Genomic DNA, 15,022 nt, shown 5'->3' with positions numbered 1-15,022 from the left:
TAAGTAAAATTTTAGAAATGTACATTTGTGCGTTGAAAGACATACGGTGAAAAAGAAAATAGGGAAAATATAGAAAGAAAATGAAGAATTTCTCGTTTGTTGAAAACGAGAAGAATGTTTGGGCCTTGTAGGTTCCCTAGCAAAACGCAACGTAATTGCTGAGAGGTCGTACATTGATATTCCTGAGTCACATGAATCCATCAGATTGCATGATACTAGACTTCAGTTTTTTCCAACTCAGACTCTAATATCATATCATCAATAAGTTACTCCTCCATCTCATTAAATTTGCTACATTTTACGTCTTTAATTTCAGATTTTATTTAGCAAACATACCAAATTCAATAGAACAAAGAAATATAATAAGCAACGTACCACTTTGGCCAGCAATATGTTCAAGCAACTATAGTGATGATCAAGCCTTAACTTGTGTACACCTTTAGCCAACAATATGTCAGATAAAAAAAGCATATTTCGGCCAATAACTTCAAAATGCGGAAGAATGTATAGAAAGTTCAAGAGTCTTTAAAGCAAAAAGAACGAAGTCGATGTCCAAAATCAACTTCTCGGATACAGCACACCAAGGGTAAAGTAATGAAAGAATGAACAGCTTTCAGTGCGGTATACTGTATACGGTATACTAATACAAGTTCAGTCAATCGCGTTCATCACAAACTGTAATATTCGGATCTCCATGATCTCACATAAATGTCCAACTTTACTCAGAGACCTAATTCAAAAAAGGGTTCCTTGATCAAGCAGCAAAAAGCCAGTTTAACAACTTCCATTAGGAGAAACCCGACTTCTAATTGAAGTAGCATCTTGTAAGGAGCAAAATTTTTACACTTTGATTCTATCAAAAGAAGATTATCGACACACCCATCGTGAAGCATCCTACAGCCACCCATGGACTCAGCCTTTCACCTGATTTGGGAAACAAGGAGCCCATATTAATAATTATGGAACGATCCGGTAAAACTCATCTCAAAGCACACACCAATAATCAGTAACTCATTATAATCTAATAGCTGAAGTGAAGCCAGGAAGAAGGAAAAATCAAAGGGTTTTCTTGGATAGTTGGCTGTTGTAGGCTTATCACACACGTGTACTTCAAAAATTTGTTAAAATACACTTCATCTCAAAGCAAGTTCAAACCATTTATTAAAAATTTAAGAAACTTCAACAAAATTATATCATCATATAATAATATCTGAATGAGTTAGTCGCACGCATCTTCTAAAAATTTTAAGCTCATACATATGTTTATGATAATTTACAAAGTTCAAACAAGATCAATACTCCCTCTTTGCCATTTTAGTTGATGCCTTTTCCTTTTTGGCCGTCCTGTTGGTGCATGTTTCTATATTTGTCAAATATTACTCTGCCCAGAGCTAACTTTATCAAACCAACACCAATTTCCCTTCACCCAATGTATTAATGAAACTAACAACATTTAAATCACAGATCCAACAATAAATTTAACTCAAATAGTTCCACCAGATATAATTCAGCAAAAAAATCACAAAATTTTGTGAGAGACGGTCTCTTTGAGAGACCATCTCTAAATGAGCCAACCCAGTGTATATTTTTTGAAAAATTGTAAGTAGGCATTAAAAATAACGTAAGTAGACATTTAAGATATTGTTAGTAGGCATGAAGGGTATGATAAACAACTATTAAGGATAATGTAAGTAGACATTAAAAATACAGTAAGTAGGCAGTAAGTTTTAATGGGTTGGGCCTGAGAAGACGTCTCTCAAAGAGATGGTCTCTCAAGAGACTAGCTGTAAAAAAATTGTTCCACCAAAAATTTAAAGATCTTCCCACCTTAAATTTAATTGTGCACAATGTATCATAGTTCACTTTTTGAATTTTCAATTAGCTCAAATTGGCCCAAAAATAGCCAAAAACTAGCAATACTAAGCTTTTTTAATTTGCGATGGCAAATTATGTGACACTGCATATGAAATAGACCTACTTTTTGCTATTCTCCCCAATTTCAAATGCATTAAAGGCTGTTTTCATGGCCAAATGAGGATATGTTACTCTCGTTCTTCCCTAAACTAAAATTTTCACTAAAAGTTGAAATTAATGAAGGTTTAAGATTTGGCTCCAATTTAAAATTCGAAAATTTACCTAAAATAATCCAACCTATTGACGATATTTCTACAATAATCCCAACTATCAATTAACCATGAATAATCCCATTGATTATTTCACTTAACTTGTGATGTTGTTTAGTTACCCACTATTGGTTTTAGCAGGTAATAACTTTTTAAAAAAATTTACCACTCCATCTCCTCTGAAGTTCAACCCATTCTCCTAGCTGTAGACTTCCTTTTCATGAATTTTGTTTTTGGGATTGGGAAGAAGACTTGTCATGTCCATCTCCTCTACATTGAAGTTCAACCCGAGCAGTTAGAAGGCCATTTGAACAGGTGAATAGAAATTTGCTAGCTGATGGCAATGCTGATGATAATGGGGAAGCTTTTCATTGAAACTGGTCAATTGAACAGTCAGGCATAACATCTTGCTGCTGATTGGGATAAAGTTGCTGCTCGACTTGGTGTTCAAGTTGATCAAATTTTTTGATGATATGGATGATGTTGATGGTATGCTACTGGGTTTTAAGATATTTGCACCAGAGAACAAAAATAAGGGAAGGATAAGGAAAAGACAAACTATTTATTATTGATTGAAGGACACAGGAACAATACCCAAGAGGTATATATACAAGCTAAGGAAAAGGAAGAATAAAATAAAGTTGATAAAAATAATCTAACAACCTAACTGCTTCTAACTAACAGAAGAAACTAATAATTAAAATGAAATCATCCTATATTCTCAATAGTATGCAAGAACCTGTTTTTCATTTGGTAGAGAATGTTTTTACTGTGAGTATCTACTTTGTCCATCTCCTCTCCATTGAAGCTCAACCTCAAATCTACCTTCAAACTATGAACTTGAAAATACTTTTAGATAAGGAATGAGATTGATGCAAAAAAAAAAAAAAAAAAAAAAAAAAAAAAAAAAAAAAAACAACTTGAAGGAACTGCTATAGCGATGAAGATAAGGAGCATCTAAGGAGGAAGAAGAAAGAAGAGGACAACAGTCAAAAAATGACCTGCTGCAACCGGTAAAGAAAAGCCAAACAACAGCACAGGTTAAATGAAATATTAAATGAGATTATTCATAGTTAATCGATAGGTGGGATTATTGTAGGAAAATCGTGAATAAATTGGATTATTCTGGGTAAATTTTCCTTTAAAATTTGGTTCAAAGTTTAAATTTAGTGGATTTTTTAAATTTTCTGGCTCCAAGCTGAATGCAAAAGTTAAAGTTTAAAATTTGGCTCCAATTTATCTTTTGGTTCACAGTTTAATGTTTTCTGGAATTTCGGAATAAGTGTCATCAAATTGCGTGGAAATCAATAGATATAGATGAGAAGATATTATTTGGTGAAATGGTTCAAGCTATTTAATTTTCCCATATCAACAAGTCAAACATACCTTCCTATTTCCTATTATAAAATAATTCATCAATCCTAAAGTCCTAGACTACAATAAAGGACACAAAATCCAACATGCCATTACCCCAAAAATCAAATCACATAGAATGTTTTCAATTGAATCAAATATCAAACGCGCCAACTAAAAGGGATGTAGAGAGTATGAGAGTTTTGGCTCTTCAACTCTGCTCAGCATTATGCAGGAACCAGGTCTGAAATATTGAATGTGTTAAGCAAGATACAAATTGAAAACCACATGAATTAGACTGGCTATACTGATGACACTTGCCAAAAGTTTTAAACTGATGGGCTCGTGGGGATGGATATAGAGCTATAACATGCTTACCAATCCTAGCAGCCTTCCAGAAGAACCCTCGAAACCTGAAAGAGCAACACAAGGTAGATGAATAAAACATATAGAAAGCAAATCACACCCGCCAAAAGTAGGTACATCAAAAGTGGTTCCTCTATAAGCATAATCTTCCCACTTCGCAAAACACAATCTACAATCTGAACTCTATCCAGGAATTTGAACCTATCAAGGGAACAACAAAGCCTCCGCTACAAGTGTAAGAGACTATTTGTTCAAAAAGAAAGACCATGCCCTACTCTAGCAAGCATGAGAAACACATCAATTTGCTTTCCATTGCGTTTTTGTGATGTGGGCAAAGAAACACAAAGGAGGGTGCTTCAAGGCAATGGTAATGAATCACCTCCCATAATCACCATACCTTATAAAGGACTAAGTATCAAGAGAAAATGAAGTCAGTTGTCCAGCAAAATGTTCGGGCAATCATGAGTAGGAGCTATACGGTCCGATATCTAAGAAGCATAAGGCCTAGCAGGATACCAAATATTGCCAGCCACATTTGTTCCATTCCCTCTTAGCTTAATACATGGATCTTGCATATATAACGTTGAAACTCATTTCATAGGTATTAGCTAAACAACTATACATTTGGTCAAGCAATTTTGGATGGGTAAGCAAATAGTGAGTAGGTAGAACTAAAAAGTACCAACAAAATGCAAAACAGTGCACCTCCTACAACAAGAAGAAGCCAGAGCCTTAATCCTGGGATCGGCTACATGAACCAATGCATCAGTTTCAATAGTCGTCCACATGGATTCTTCTTTTCCATTCATTCCAATTTTTTACAATCTCAATTTGTAAGTCTGAATTATTCATATCCTTTTCCACTCCATTACTCCAAGTCATCAATCTTCCTCCTCGCCCTCTTTTTTAACTCTCCCGAGCTCTAGCTTTCTAGCGTTCTTACCGGTTTGCTAATATCCGTCTTTTCACATGCACAAATCACCTTAAACAATTCTTTTGCATCTTTTCTGAAAATTTGCAACTCCCAAACACGGTAGATCCACAAAAATCTTCCCAAAGGCAGTCACTCACAGAAGGTAGAGACCTAGCTTAACCGTTTCTAACATAAAGGAAAACCTTGATAGCTCGTAGAAAAAAATGGGCTCTATAAGAATGCGTCAAGTCAGTCGCCAGTTACATATGCTATTAAACCCACATCATTAATGATATGGCAAAAATTACTAAAAGATCCAAATAGTAGTTCTATAATTCGCTCAATTTCCTTGACACTCATTCATCTTACCCAATGCTCATTTAAAGGAAGATCTATAAGGATCAACTACAAACAATTTATCCAAGAAAAACCATAGACGTCCCAAGATAATACTATGGGGTACTACATTTTTACATAACAACAACAATAAAGAATTTAAAATTAAAGTGCAAGCAATTCATAAGCGGATCAAACATGAAACATATCATGATTGAAACATGTAAAACTCCAATTCAAGAAGCTCCTCATGTCCTCATCATTTACAAACATAAGAATTAAGGTAAAGAACAGCTAGCAGGTGCTTCATTGTTCATATAAGTAGTAACTCAAACTGCACAATTTAGAAAATCATAGCAAACAATTTAGAAAAATTACCCAGTTCTTTGTTCAAGGATGGCAGGAAAATGCATCTTGATGTAAGTGCAAGTACAAATAGCTAATAAAACCACCGTCAGAAACGAGTGAAAATTGAATAGTGCTGACTGCAAATTTATCAGAATAATTGGCATCAAAAATCACCATACTTGACATCATAAGCATTGAAATCTTCAAAAATAAAGATCAGGAAAAGTAGAATTTTTAATCACCATAGTTTTTTCTCCTTCTTGTGCTCAGAATCCCGCTAAATATCTTCAAAAAAAACCCTAATCGGTGAAAAATAACAGTTTCAAATAAGAGGAGAATTGAATCATGTATAGCATTAGCATCGATAAAAAGTAAAATGGGAAGGAATTGATTAGAGAAATTGGAAAAATTGACGTACAGATAAACCCTAAGTATCGACTGAAAAGAAGAGAAGAGATGAGTAATCAGATCTTCGCCGACGGTAAAGGCCGAATTGATGGCTGTCGAGCGTCGACAAATTCGTAACGTGACTTCCCCTTCGCCTTCCTGTTTTTATTTTATTTATTTTTGCCAAGACAAATACTCCGTCATAAGTCACACTGCTTAAGAATTACCATTATTTTCATTAGCAAGTCATTTGAATAAAAAAAAAAATAAATAAATAAATTACAAATTTGTTTTACTTAACAACCCAGGCCCTGCACCTTCCTTCCCAAGCCTCAACAACCACACACCCATGCTCCCACCAGCTTAGATTACCTCCATACCCACCTATAAAGCCACCGCAAAACCCTATTTACATCCCCACCAAATTTTCAAAATTTAATAAAAAAATGTCTGTATTATTAGACATTCATTAGGTGTTGGGTTCTTTCTTCGAAGTGGGAAAACATTAACCAAAGAAGGAGATTTTGATCAATTACAAATTTTGATCAATGATGTAAATAATGTTGTTTTAGTCGCTGCCAAACTCTTTGTTCTGTCCAAAGGCAATCAGAAGTTCCTTGATGCTCATAAATTGGAGCAATGGTGAGCTGATGACTTTAAACTGCAAATTATAATCAAAGGTGGGGTGTGAGGAATTAGCTGAGGTGGGGTGGTTGGGATGGGGTGGATGAGTGGTTACTGGTTACTATTTTAATTTTTATTGTTATTTTTTTTTATTATTTTGTAATTTTAGTTTATTTTTTTTAAAAGTTTACTGTAACTTTTTGAAGAACAACATATTTGGACAAGTGATACAATAGTTGGGATTATTTATGGTTAATCAATAGATAGAAGGATTATTATAGAAAAATGACAAAAAAATAAGATTACTCAGCGTAATTTTTTCAATTGTTTATTTTTTTATCTTATTTAGAAATTTATTACTCTTTCATCTCAATTAGTCATTAATATTATTTATTTATATTTTTCCTTTTAACTCTGAGTAGTTATGACTTTTTTTAAAAGAAAAAAAAAGTCACAAATTACTTAGAGTTTAAAAAAATATCACTATTCTATTTAGAGTTAAATTTTTGAATAAAAAATTATTGTTGCCCAATTTTGAATTTTGTTTCATTTTTAATTTACTTTTACAAATAAAAGTCACAAATCCTCTTCAAACTGAAACAAGGAAAACAAAAAAGAAATGTATGTAGAGTGTAATCTCCAAACCTTTTTCTAAAAAACAAAGGAATGTTTGACAATTATTTTTTTCCGTTGGCTTTTCAGATGGTTAAACAGCAAATAAAAGTATTTAATAAATAATTTTTAAATCAAATGAAAAACTGATTTATAAGCCAAAATAAAAAAAAATCACTTTTAATAGTTTTTTTTATTGATTTTTGACTTTTTATCTACCTTTTTTTCCAATAAACAGTCAATAAATAACAAATAGTTTTCACCAAACATCTATAGATCATAGAGTTAAAGAGCTAGCTTAAACAATTGACTCATTACTCAATACTTTCAATTAATCAAACCAGTCAACAGCTCTAGCCAATAACTATTTATCAAACAGACAAAAAATAATGAACAAAATTTCCCTTAATTCTAAGTTTTTTAAGTGCACAAATTTTATTATACACCAGTTGTATCACATAAGACAATATATATGGCACCACATTATAGTTAAATGTTGCCATGTTGGCCAGTTGTGGAGATATTCCTCTAACACCACCTTCGGTAATTCAGGTAAGTTCAGACTATCTTGAGACCCTACAAAATTTTAATGCTTAAAAAAAAAAAACCTAAGACATGGCTAATATTTTTGACTTTATTTTTTAAAGGATACATCTACCAGAGCCTTATAGAGGATACATAAGAAGGCAAGATTTAGGACATAATGCGAGGAAGTTTTTGATAAATTTAGGACATAATGTAAGAAAGTTAACTATAGATGAATCCGGAAGTAACATCTTAAAGCATCCAGACTAAGCATCAATCAAAAGTCGAATCAGTTCACTGAATCTATGGCTACAAACTCAGAAGGAATAGTCTAGCAGTACAAATTAACAGACAACTGGTTCGGTTTAAGTGAGCACAGAAGATCACATGGGCTTTGCTTTCACCTTGTTAGGCCCCACAATTTAAAACGTTTTATCATTTGTAGTTGCTGCTACAACAAGAAACATATCCTTCAATCCCATTATCAAGCTCCAGCTACTTCACCCATTTCCTGCTCTACTGCAGTCGCAGGCACGACTGGGTAATATTGGAAGTGGAGTTCCCCAACATCATCTCCAGTTAATTTCTTCCATCCATCAGGCCCGACATGATAAACTGCAAAATGAAGACAGATTGATGTTAGAAGTAAATTAAGAGTACCTAGCATTGGTGTTTTGTAGGACGTCCATATGTATATGTGGGAAGCAAGCTTAGTTTTAAAAGGGGTGAGGCGCCTTAAGGCGCAAAGGGTCCCTAAAGCCTAGGCTCTAGGCGACAAACGAAGGCATTAGCCTTTGTGTGTAAGGAGTCCCAAAATCCAAAAGAGAAAATTAATCAAAAACTCCAGAATAATGCAAAAGGATCCAAAATGAAGAAGAGAAACAAGGAAAATGAGAGATTTAAAGGGAAACATAAACAGATCTAATGGATACCCATATAAAATGTGCTCCTTCTGAGAATAAAATCAAAAGGTGCTCTAAAGCGCTATGAGACGCTCAACTTAGGTGCTATAAAGCGCTCTAAGGCGCTCACCTTAAGGAATTTCCTTGCTGAGCTCTATCAAGGTGCCCCAACCTATCACTCGCCCCAAGGCGCTCCTAGGTGAGCTTCTTAGAACAAAGGATGCAAGGAGTACTTACCACTAACGACTCCACCACTTGCTCCATCACGGAATGTGGCATGGTAAATAGCTCTTCTGGCTAGCTCCGCTGCTTCTTCCACAGTCATATCATATCGGTAACTGGAAAAGAGGGGGAAAATATATTTTAATGAGGTATAGTTACTTAAGCTAGTCAACAGAAACCATGGTTGCTAATCTTGACAAATGTAGGATATGAAATAAGTTTCATATATCTATTAGAAATTAGAATACAAGTCGAAGATCCAAACACGGAATTCACTGGTATATCACACCACACACATGTCAATGATTACAGAAGCATGATAAATTTGCCAATAAGATCTTTTGATGAGTAACTTCTCATAAAAGAGAAAATAGTGAGATACTATATAGCATCTTGAAGTTTGAATTTACCAAGAAAAGGGCCCTTCCGAAAATAAAAGTCAGAATATGAATATAAAAACTCAACAGAAAAGTCAAAAAATTACAGAAAAAAAAAAAGAATTGTAAACCTAATCTGCGTACAGATGATATCAAACTAGTCAGTAATGAACGAACTCTGAAAAAAGCCGATCCACCAAGAAATCGGCAATTAAAAAGATACTTAAAAAGAACGTGCAACGGAAAGAAAAATCAAGTTCAACTTAAGGAAGAAGATAATATAAAAGACTATCTCCAAATGGGTGTTACATAAAAGTTATAATAATTCACCATTGGAGGAGTTATCAAATGTGAAAAAAAAAGTTACAAATTCGTAGTCTCTAGAACGAGTTTCATCCTTAACACCAAAGAGAAACTTTACACTTAGTCTTGAAGAAAGGACGCAATTAGCTCAAGTGACTCTTTTAAGATTTGGAGAATCAGGTCTGGCAAGTCACAAGTCTCTCAAATAAAGATCTAAATTGTTTAGGCAATGAAGACAATATTAATGTTCAAACTAAAACAATATTTAGTTATCTCATTGAAGATCCTCTTGAGAGATCAAATCAAAGAATCTATTTTCCATTTACCACTCCGATTTTTTGATTTTAGATGCAAAATAGCTTGATAGTCTCCTAACCAGCTAAATGACTAATTTGGTCCAACAAGAGATTTATTAGAGTATAAGTAGTAAAGAAATCATGTCGAAGGAACAAAATAAGAGAATATATATAGAACTCCAATGATAAAGATATCAAATATAATTTTCACAACCAACACAGCCCAAGTAGATTTTCTTGTTAAGCGACATAAAATTTTTAAAAAATAGGCTGTAAGGAATGGCTCAAGGAAGCAATCACTCAAATGCTAATAACAGGCCCTGTAACAGTGTAATGGAAGCGGAGGGTCACAGAGCTAAAATTTGGCAACCAAAACCGGCTGTTCTAACTTAAAATCCTCTCGTAAGTGCGTCTTTCTTGACTTGGTAATGTTCAATTAGTACTTAGTATAAACATTTAAAAGAGGAAAGCAAAGTCCACACAGACGTGAACAAATATTATACCAACTTTGGCAAAAGGATCCTTGTAAGCCAAAAGAACAAAAAAGATGTGGCACCCGTAAGTTCTAAAAAACTAACCCGTGGTCAAGAACACCATAGGCATATGGTGAACCAGATCCAACAGAGAACCGCATTCCTTTGAGCCTTCCTCCTTCACTGTCCACATAATACAAACCAGGCCCCTATAAACATCACAGAAACACGACTTGTAAAAAAGCATGTTAACACAGACAACAGAACAGGTAAAAAAAAGGGGGGGAAAAGAAACATTTGTTTACCGTTTCATCCCATCCTGCAATCATCGTACCAACAGAAAGACCCATGCCTCGGTAATTATACAAAATATTGGCTAGCAATTTTGATGCACCCGTAACAGATATTCTTCGCTTGTTTGCAAGTTCATGTAACCTGCACTGTGACATCATTGAAAAAACTTTATTAGCGAGAAAATATATGCTACCTGACAAAGGGCATCCTGATAAAAAACCACAGTAATGCTGTTATGGACTGACATATCCAAAGAATCATATGAATCTAGGCAGAAGATAAATGTGAATGGATATCAATTTGTATGACAAATGTAGAAGACTGATGGTATGAATTGAAATGTAAAAATATAACTGTATATTGTGGATCGAATGTAACCTAAGAAAGATTACAAAAAGATAGTAGTCAAGCAATTCGAGAAGCTTGAGGTCTCCCTTAGTGAGTCATAAATTCATCTCAAATCTATAACACAAAATGAATGCATACTTCCCTTCCCCTTCTTCTTCTATTTATAGTATTTATCACTACATTTTATTCCCCAACTATTAAGTATTATTAATTATTTAATTCCTATATTACCCCTCACCGCCATTCATGACACATGCCTGATGCATCTACCAAGGAATATGGACGAATTAAAAAACATAGTCATCTACCACATCACCTCTTTCCATTGTATGATACTATGCTAGTATTGTCATGAACTGAAGATTGAGGAAAGCGAAATTCAAGAACACAACAGATTATGGGAATGAACAGGCAGAGTTTGAGTACTGCCAAACTCCAAATTATTATTAGGTATTTCTTAAAACATAACCCCTAAGCATCACATTCCTATTTATTTATATAGCCAACTCCCTAACAACTAGATACTAGAATATAAAGGCTATACAGAATGTAATAACAAACATAACAGAATGGAATAACAAGCATCACTACTTCTAATACACCTGGGAGTCCAGCTGGCATTCCTACTTCCTTTATGTTTCTTTATTCTTTCAATTCCTCCTCTAGTAGGTAATTAACCGGGTTTCCCTCATGGCCAGTGTGACAAGTATATCCTCTACTCAAAAGGCTTAAACAATCACCTTCCTTTTTAATGAACTCTAATTACCAACACTAATTCATTACTTTTGATGCTAATTTGAATGGCATCCTCTCTTCTTCCACCAAAATCACTGCTCCAAATTTTCAGCATGTCTATGATCTATACTTCACAACCATAAGGCCCCAGTTGGGCGCAAAAATTCAGGCTTATTTCATGTAAACAGCTGGGTACGGAGAATTTGAAGGGGTAACTAAGTCCTAGTTCTTTATAACAAAAAAGCACTAGATAACACATCAACCAAATTCTATTCTCTATCAGAAGAAGAGGGGTAAGTAAGGGTAGTTTTGGGGGCGATAAGTAATGGTATGACTCAAGTAACCAAATAGGAAGTAGGGTAAGTAAGGGTAATTTGGTCTTTTGGTTTGTGATTATAGATTAATTTTGGATTCTGTTTTTGTAGGACCCTCAGTGTTTATGGGACCTTCTATGTAGGGGTCTGTTGAGTTTTTGTCTAGAGAAGAATTAATTAAGAAAATAATCTTGTTTTGGAGTTTGGAAGCCACTTGACGGTTTATGTTATTATCAATTTCAGTAAAAACATATTCATTCTCCTACTTCTTTTTTTATTGAATTTTTTATGTATAGAAGTATACTTTTCTAGCTTTTATTGTTTGTTGGACAAGTGCACAACCAAGAGTCAGCTATATCAGCAACCTCATGCCTAAATTTGTATAAAATTAAAGAATATCCTTAAAATCACAAATGAAAATAGTCTAAAGTTCACAATCCAAACATGCTATTTTTTTAAAGAAAAATGCTCACATTAGAATAAAATATCTACTACCTTGATGCCCAAGTTACGGTGCCAAAATTGGCAGTCAGCAGCTCCACCAGCCATGGTGCCAAGCATATAAGGATTGATTTCAATGATTTTCTTCACAGATTGAGATGCTGCAAGTTTCAAATGTCATTAGTATTTCTGGATACTACAAAGAACAATGTCAAAAAAATGTACTTCAAAGTCCAAATGCAATTTATGACAATTGTGAAGTGAGAACTATATGAAAGTTGGAAAACATAACAAGCCAAGTATCATATTAGACTAGAATACAACATTTACCAAAATAAAGTGCTTGTTTAGAATGCGGTCCGGAAAGGTAAGTAATTGATGGTACACCTTTCAATTCAGCATTCGCTGTTTCTAAATAATTCCATCATTGTTTTGCTAGACATATTGGCAATGCAAAATATTAACTCGATTAAGTAAAAATTCTACACGCAAGGAGACGTCAAGTAAAACATACATATGTATCCTCCCATGCTAGCTCGGGAATCCGCAGCAACCATGACTCCATGTTTGAAAATAAAAGCAAGAGTTGTAGTTCCCTTCGCATGCTTCACCATATCTTTGGCCTCTTTTTGAAATCCATCAAACTAGAAAGAAAATTAAAAGGCAACTAGGTAAGTCAACAAACTTGCAATTACACACACTAATCCAAACAATAACATAATTCATAAAAACTTACTTCAGCAGCATTTGCTGACTTGGCAGGGAGCTCAAACGAAGGGGTCAATTGCATGCCATCAAATATAACATCACTAGACCGAAAAAACGGAGCAGCCGATTCAAGACCACTTGTGTCAAGCTTCATATTCTTATCCTGTTATTACAGACGAAATATCCATTTATTAAACCCAAAAACCTGCTGATTGAATCTTAAACATGCTAGCTTCTTCAACAACGGACAATCAAATGCAATATGATTCTTCACTATTCCAGAAAAATAATAAACTCAAACTTTGTTCTCTTCAAGTTAAAGCTTCAGCTATGGTTCAATTTTCTCATGTGTATAATTTTTCTTTCTTTTGGGAATACAATTAGATTTTCCATTCTCCATATAGACTATAGTTTAAGGTTTATAACTCTTTGGTTTAGGATCATAATAAACTAAAGTAAAACTCTCTAAATCATGTGTACTGCATTGATGTTTGCTATCAAAGATGAATGGTAAATAACTACTTTGTTATTGCAAGGGGCTGTATATACCTTATCCCCAAACCCTAACTTAGGAACCACTTAATGGCATTTGGGTGTGAAATCTTGCCGGGAAATACAATGAGATGTAGTGAATAGAAGTAAAGAGCACAAATAAAACGCTATTCCAAGCATGTTAAACAACTAAAAACAACAAAAAAAAAAAAAAAAAAACCTAAAAATTAACTCCATTTAAAAATAAGTAAAACACAATCTTGCCAATTGCTGAATTGCAACTCAATCAGTAAAGAGTTTGAATTTCAGACCTAAATTTCGAATCAACAGAAGAGCAAATATCATATCATCGACAATCAAACCTAATACACCAACTTGATAACCAAAATATACAAACTCGAAGGGATCCTAAAATTTATAACAAAATCAAATTTGAATCATATGATAAATTGATTACAGTTTCATAAGCGATTTGAACAAGTGATAAGAATCAAATTTACGAGAAATTTAAAATGAGGTAGCATACCGATTAGCGGATCCGAGAGGAAGAAATGTGCGTGTGTTTGGCGAGAGATTAGCGAAGTTTTTCGATGGGGAAGAGAAATGAAGTGATGAACTATTAGTATCAGTAGAAAGGAGAATACTTTAATAAAAGTTTCTTGCGCCAGAATCTACCTTACTTTACTTTGCCTTTCGTCGGCTTAGCTTTTTACTCAATGAATCGGACTCCATGACTCGTATTCAACGTACATGGGTGATGATCTGTATCACAAATCATACTTATAATTTGATAGAGTTAAAAGTTTTGTGATTTTAATTTACTTATTTGAATTTTTTTTATTTTTTATTATTTTTTTTGTGTTTTTTATAATAATTTACAAATTTTGGTTATTGGTTATGAATTATTATAATATATGGTACAAGGGCATTAAATGATCGATTCCTTTTATTTAATTACATTTTTCTTTATTTTTCTTCTCATGAAATTCAATTTTTGTAAAATTGTCATTAAATTATCATTATTTTTCTTTTTTCCCCCTCTTATGGTATAACGTATTTTCTCCCCTTTTCTTAAAATTAATGTATTATCAAATGAGATATTTGATTAGAATAGAAGAGGTGAAAAAATATACTTCCTCTCGTTTATCCATTTTAGAATTTTTGTAAAGTTTTTTCTAGCATGGTGTAATTAGTTGGAAGCGCCTTTGTCAAAGCGTATAAAATGTCGTAGATTCGAACACTGAACATTAGTTTAACATACTAATTACTCCCTCCGTTTTCTTTTGATCTTCCCATATAGAATATGGGAAGGAACCAAAGAGGAGAGAATCTTGCTGGGTAATCATTGAGTATTGAAAAAAATATATATATAAACATTAACTATACTATATATGTAACACCCCTGAATTTCAGACCCTTCAGAGGTGTCACTTGTGGAAATAAATAATTATTTAGATAGGAAAAAAAAAAAGATGACGTTTGAAAACTTCCAAACAAAGTCCTACGGAAATTTCGGCAGCATCTGCCTTG

The 15,022-nt window shown here is 33.7% G+C and overlaps 2 protein-coding genes across 5 annotated transcripts; both read right to left on the bottom strand.

Moving 5' to 3' along the window:
- Positions 1-360: 360 nt before the first annotated feature.
- LOC130820927 (uncharacterized) lies at positions 361-6,550 on the bottom strand. Of its 4 annotated transcripts, none has more exons than XM_057686480.1 (6): positions 6,110-6,550; positions 5,858-5,985; positions 5,682-5,738; positions 5,470-5,576; positions 3,855-3,889; positions 361-924 (listed from the first exon to the last, which is right to left on the bottom strand). In XM_057686480.1, exons 3-6 carry the CDS (start codon positions 5,682-5,684, stop codon positions 857-859), a joined length of 213 nt encoding a protein of 70 aa, XP_057542463.1. In that variant the 5' UTR covers positions 5,685-5,738; positions 5,858-5,985; positions 6,110-6,550; the 3' UTR covers positions 361-856. The 4 variants fall into 4 exon arrangements, with proteins under 4 accessions (XP_057542463.1, XP_057542464.1, XP_057542465.1 ...); XM_057686481.1 differs by having other exon boundaries at positions 6,123-6,550; XM_057686482.1 differs by having other exon boundaries at positions 6,363-6,550.
- A 1,226-nt stretch (positions 6,551-7,776) lies between these two features.
- On the bottom strand, positions 7,777-14,252 carry LOC130821018 (proteasome subunit beta type-5-like). Its single transcript, XM_057686616.1, has 8 exons — positions 14,019-14,252; positions 13,029-13,163; positions 12,807-12,936; positions 12,347-12,453; positions 10,466-10,600; positions 10,266-10,369; positions 8,727-8,827; positions 7,777-8,202 (listed from the first exon to the last, which is right to left on the bottom strand). Exons 2-8 carry the CDS (start codon positions 13,152-13,154, stop codon positions 8,072-8,074), a joined length of 834 nt encoding a protein of 277 aa, XP_057542599.1. The 5' UTR covers positions 13,155-13,163; positions 14,019-14,252; the 3' UTR covers positions 7,777-8,071.
- Positions 14,253-15,022: the final 770 nt, after the last annotated feature.

The sequence above is a fragment of the Amaranthus tricolor genome, chromosome 8 (assembly GCF_026212465.1).
Source record: "Amaranthus tricolor cultivar Red isolate AtriRed21 chromosome 8, ASM2621246v1, whole genome shotgun sequence".
NCBI lineage: Eukaryota > Viridiplantae > Streptophyta > Magnoliopsida > Caryophyllales > Amaranthaceae > Amaranthus > Amaranthus tricolor.
Note: the sequence above shows the minus strand (reverse complement) of the source record. Positions and strands in the feature narration are given on the sequence as shown.